Source organism: Oryza sativa, chromosome 1 (assembly GCF_034140825.1).
Source record: "Oryza sativa Japonica Group chromosome 1, ASM3414082v1".
NCBI lineage: Eukaryota > Viridiplantae > Streptophyta > Magnoliopsida > Poales > Poaceae > Oryza > Oryza sativa.
Window position 1 is genome coordinate 7,351,408 of NC_089035.1, and position 5,675 is coordinate 7,357,082.

The following is a 5,675-nucleotide window of genomic DNA, read 5'->3' on the forward strand; positions in this document are numbered from 1 at the left end:
CCTCCTACTCACCCTCAAACCAACGTGTCGAATAAACGGCACCAGTACTTCTTTCCCCAGCGGGGACCACGCCACAGAAGATCATAGGATCCGGGGGGCCCACCTGCGACCAGGTTTCCCTGACAGCCCTGGCCCACACCGTGGACTCCGGCTCCAACTCGCCACCTCGCTTCCCTTCCCTCCCTCCCCGAGTTACACCTGACCCCGTCGAACCGGAGTCGCCCTCGCCGAATCCCCTCCGCTGACGAGTGGGCCCCACCGCGTCTCTGGGCCCACTGGTCAGCCGCCGCCGCCGCGGGGTGCGAACCCCGGATCGCATAAAATCACTACGCGCACGCGGTTTTTCCGCCTCGGCCGCACCCGCACTCCAACCAGCGCGAGCGGCGTCCTCCTCCTCCGTCGGCGTCGGCGGCGGCGGCGACGGCCATGGACTTCGGGTGAGTCGGCCCCCTCGTCGCCGCCGGCCGACCGACCGGACGGCGGTTCTCCTCTTCCCGGCGTTGTTTTGGGACTTATTTTTATTTTTATTTATTTATTTTGTAATGTGGTGTAGGTACGTCGGCGTGGGGCAGGGGAGCTCGTCGTCGTCGTCGTCGGCGTCGTGCCGAGCGGCGGACGTGGCGGCGTGGGGATCCTCCACCCAGCAGCAGCAGAAGCGGCAGCGGTGCCAGGTCGTGAGTCGTGACCACCCCGGCGGCCTGTTCCGTCTCGTCCCCGTAATAATAAATTTCGCTTTCCCCGAGTTTGATCTTGGCGTTGCTTGGTGGCGAGTGCGGTGTGCGGTGTCAAAATCTGCGATCGAGGTGCATCGCGTTTAGGGGGGTTTGGGCGGGGTCAGGAATTGGGGGTTTTCGTGGTGGGGGGGGGGGGTGGGGGGGGGGGGAAGGTTCGATCCTCGGCACTAGGGTTTGGGTTTTTGGTAGTGGTCTTCGCCCGCACACGGTTTCCGTTGAGTTCTCGTGTCGCGTGAGGCTACCAGAGGGGAAGAAGGTGATGCCGGAGAGGAGGAAGAAAGCGGCGTGGGGGCAGTGGCCCTGCGGTGGGGAATGGCTTGCTGGCTTGCCGGTGCTGGCACCTATGGCGCATTACAGGCAGACGCGCTCGCCAAGCGTCTCGCGAGTGCGAGTCATGGGGAATTGGGGATTGTGTGCGATGGCGGCTCAGTGGATTGGGGAAAGGTGGGATTACTGTTTGAGTCTATGTGTTTGGAGGGGCAAATCTAATCCGTTGTATTTTCATCTGATAATCGGAAATTCGACTGATTTAGGGGTTAAGAACATTCAAATAATAGGTAGTCAATCTATTAATCGTTTTGGAATCAAGGGGCTTGCAGATTCATTCATGCAGCATCTAGCCTTTTTGGGGTTGATTGGTGCAGTACCAGCCATAACATGTCATTACTCTGATCTTGGCTTCTGTAAATAATTTGAAGTGCAACTACAGTTCTCCAATCTCCACAATTTTCACCAGCACCTTTTTATCTTCCCTCTTTGAGGACTGACAACCATTTTATTGAAGAAATTTATCTTTTTCCCCAAAGTTAATTAGTAGGCCATCTATTATTTGCCCCATGTTTAAGTGAAAACTATATCTTTTGCCTCAATTGAAGCTTTTACCCCTACTGGATGACACATCTTCAGAACAAGTGGCTGGAGAAAACACCCAAAATACAAATTATTTGCACACTTCATAGTCTCATAGATATCTGTCTGCTGCAGAGTCAGCCGGATTTCTAATCAGCCGGTCTTACTTTTTTGTGACTTTTCTTGTCATAACTAGGAAAGTAGTGGAGAGTCAATACATTTTACATCATCAAGTACTGGTTAGCCTAACCTATAATAACATACTTATTCAACAGGGTTCTTCTGATGACCAAGTTGGATTGAGCACAAGTAATTCTTTGCAAATGTCAGAACCAGAGCCTCGAGATTTTGATAATGGAGAAAATGAGGAAGAAGATTACTATCTGGACGAGGACGATTGCATTTATGATGATGGCGATGGATATGATTATGAATTTGATGGCGGTGACTACTTCAACCAACGTCTTGCTGATAAATTTGATGATTTGGATTTGCCTCCAGGCGTGGAGGCTACTGTACCTTGGCTTCAGAAAATTATAACTAACGAAGAGCAAAGCAGTTCCAAATTGACAGTTGAAGATGAAAGCGCAAATAAAAGTGCAAATAAATCTCAGTTGTTCAAACAGTTTGACACTGTTAAAAATTTCTCTGATCATCATTATGCAGCAACATCAGGGGATGTGGTAATATGTTGAATTTGTTGTTTGCTTTTGTTTTATGCTTGTTTTAGATCTGTTATTTCATTTTTCCTCCATGTTTACATTATATTAGACAAAGAGAGACTGGGTGAAGAGGATTCAGCATGACTGGAAACTTTTGGAGAAAGATCTACCAGGTTAGCTATTTGCCTACTGGCATAGTGAGTTAGTTTCTTCTCTGCATGGCTGCACCTGTGAGTTGATCGTTAAGTACCCCTTTCACACTAACCATGCATTTTGATGCAATTAGTGCTAATAGTTTGCTGGTCAATAATCCAGCACAAGCATTGATTATGCTGCTTACACTATTTGGTTTATTGACTATATATGCTCGTCATGTAAGTGCCATGTAAGTTGAACACAACTGTTCATGGTTTAAATATGTAACCTGAATTTCCCTTTGAGAAACTAGTATTTCATCCTGTCCTTTTGATAAGGCTTCATGTAGATGTGATGCTATTTCCTTTCATTTCCTCTTATTGTTTTATTCTCACTGTGGAACTTATGTCTGCCTGCACAGACCATTATCTTTTACTACTATCTAGTGAGGGTACTAAAGCTATTTTCCTTCTCAATCTTAGAACTTACATCTTTGAGCCTTGTTAAAGTGCACCTTATAAGAAGGACCAGATTTGATTTTTCTTATAACACTATCAGTTCTCAAGTTTGTTTCCAAATGTTGTTTATGTTACACCTGCTTTTCGTCTGTAAAATATCTTTGGGAATCCTGTGGTGGGTTTGTTTCCAAATGTTGTTTACATTATGCTGATCACCTGCCTTTTGTCTGTAAAAATTCTTGGGAATCCTGCAGTGAGTTTGGAAATAGTGAATGATGCTTATGTTAGGATTTAGCATCCTGTCACTCACCATTCATAGCTCATAGATGTTGAACATATCAGGAAAAAAACTTTAGAGGAAATTGGACAAACTATAGCTTTCTTTGTTGCAGTGTATTTTCTCATTGTAGAAATCTGAATCCTGATTATTTTTGTTTTATGTAGCATCTATTTATGTCCGTGTTGCTGAAGATAGAATGGACCTTCTTAGGGCTGCTATTATCGGACCTAAGGGAACACCGTACCACGATGGGCTCTTCTTCTTTGATATTCAATTTAGTAACTCTTACCCTGCTAATCCTCCAGTATGTGCCTAAGTCTCAGCACTGCTTTTATGACATTTTCACCTTTTTATTTTGTTGAAATATTTGTTGTTGATGATGTTGCAGTCAGTATACTACCACTCTGGCGGACTACGGATTAACCCAAACTTATACAATAATGGAAAAGTATGCCTTAGTCTTCTTGGTACCTGGGCAGGTAGTGGTTGTGAGACGTGGAATCCATCTCAGTCGACCATGCTACAAGTGCTCGTCTCCATTCAAGCTCTCATTTTGAATGAGAAGCCCTACTTCAATGAGCCAGGATATGCATCCTACGCCAATAGTGTATCTGGAGAGCGGATTGCTATGGAGTATAACGACAACACATTTCTGCACTCATGCAGGACGATGCTCTACTCACTTCGGCGGCCTCCAGAGGTAATATTTTTGTTAATTTTTGCATAGACTCTAAAGCTGAAAAGAAAGGATATTTGTCACTTTAATGCAACCTGGAAACCCTGTCCAGTAAACAATGCTTGTGACATGGCAGTACTTTGCCACAATTGCCATATAGAAGTATTCCCTCTGTTCAAAAGAAAAGGCAACCTAGGAAAGGATCTCCCTCTGTTCAAAAGAAAAGGCAACCTAGGAAAGGATCTAGGTTCATTGTCCTAGAATATGTCACATCCTATATTCCTATCCTAGGTTGCATTTTTTTTAGACGGAGGGAGTACTGATTATGGTTAGCACGCAGAACATAGAGATTGATGGAGGGTTAAAGGTTATTTTTTCTTGAAAATAATGATTATAGGTGGAGGATGAAACGGAGAAGTTTGCTGAATAAACACACATGATTTGATTTGACTATAGCTTGGTGCTGGATTATGTTACCAACCCTACTTCCAATTTTTAACATCACAAAGTAGAACAGAAATCAAGTTTCCAAGCCGCTTTAACACTCCTCTCTTTGCCCCCTCGCAGCACTTCGCAGACCTTGTTACCAGCCACTTCAGGGAGCGCGGGCACACCATCCTGGCAGCATGCAGGTACTACATGGAAGGCCACAAGGTCGGATCGGTGGTCCCCGAAGAGAAGGAGCCGGAGTACGGCGACGCGGGAGCATCCACCAGCAGCGCCAGCGCCAGCGCCGCCGCCGCCGCTCTGAAGCCGCGGCCGGACAAGGTGGATTCCGTCAGTAGACGCCCCACGTTCAACGACAACCTCAAGACGCTGTTCGAGGAGCTCCTGATGGAGTTCAACGTGAAGGGCGCCGACACGGCCAAGTTCCTCGCCGAGAAGGTGAAGAAGAGCTCTGGTGCAACAACTACTGCGCCTGTAGGAGGCGCCCGTTATGCAGCAGAAGTGGTGGATGAGTGGATGGATTAGTCTGCTTTGCCTAACTGCAGAGAAGTTAATATCTTTCTCTCTCTTTTTTATTTCGTAGTACATAATTAGCTTATGGTTGCTAGGACTGGACTGGGCTGAACCTGTTGACCAAGATGATGAATTAAATAGATATATGCCTATCCATCTCAAGGCTCTTAAGACATCAAAAGGTTGTCCGCAATCTCATGTTAACATGTACGTACATATGATCGATCGAGATTGACGTGTTCCTACTTCGTAGGGTGCATAGCAAGTGTCATGTGTAACGACGTACGTATCTTTGTTTCTACTCTCTGAATACATGGAGCAAATCAAGCTTAACATCAAAATCTGAAATGATAAACATTTTGCACTGAATCCAGGGTGCATCATCCACCAATCATACTCATACATGCACATGGAAACATCTCATACATGCACATGGAAACATCTCTCTCACTACAAGTACACCCAAAAACCAAGGCGATTTCATATAGATCTACCTATGTTTATCTGTCCTAGTTGAATGTGCAATCTACCCTTCTTCACTCACACTACCATGCATGATCACTCTTAACTTACAAAGCTAAACACCAAAAAACCTTCTTGTTTACATCAGATGATGACCCAGGTGACATCCAAAACATCACATTGCATCGAGCGGCAAGCGATCGATCGATGATCACCTGAACCAAGGCCTCGCATTTTTTGTAATTGGTTTTAAAACACGATTAAGTTTATACTCTTTATCGGGTAATTTGCATATGATGAAGATCATGGCGTCCGGTGACCACCTATGGCACCGTGATCTGCACGCCGCCGTCGCCGCGGCGAGGAGCGGTTCGGGCGAGGAGGAGGAGGCCGTCCGCCGCGCCGCGCTCCCGGTAGCTCCAGAACGCGGCGTCGTTCACGGCCGCCGGCGGCGTGGGC

At 46.3% G+C, this 5,675-nt stretch overlaps 1 protein-coding gene across 3 annotated transcripts; it reads left to right on the top strand.

Moving 5' to 3' along the window:
- The first annotated feature begins 347 nt into the window (after positions 1 to 347).
- Positions 348 to 4,935, top strand: LOC4324280 (putative ubiquitin-conjugating enzyme E2 38). Of its 3 annotated transcripts, none has more exons than XM_015766460.3 (7): positions 348 to 437; positions 554 to 716; positions 1,859 to 2,266; positions 2,355 to 2,418; positions 3,283 to 3,422; positions 3,507 to 3,818; positions 4,362 to 4,935. In XM_015766460.3, the coding sequence occupies exons 1-7, from the start codon at positions 427 to 429 to the stop codon at positions 4,764 to 4,766; spliced, it is 1,503 nt and encodes a 500-aa protein (XP_015621946.1). In that variant the 5' UTR covers positions 348 to 426; the 3' UTR covers positions 4,767 to 4,935. The 3 variants fall into 3 exon arrangements, with proteins under 3 accessions (XP_015621946.1, XP_015621948.1, XP_015621947.1); XM_015766462.3 differs by having other exon boundaries at positions 554 to 671; XM_015766461.3 differs by lacking the exons at positions 348 to 437; positions 554 to 716 and adding an exon at positions 978 to 1,178.
- The last annotated feature ends 740 nt before the right edge of the window (positions 4,936 to 5,675 follow it).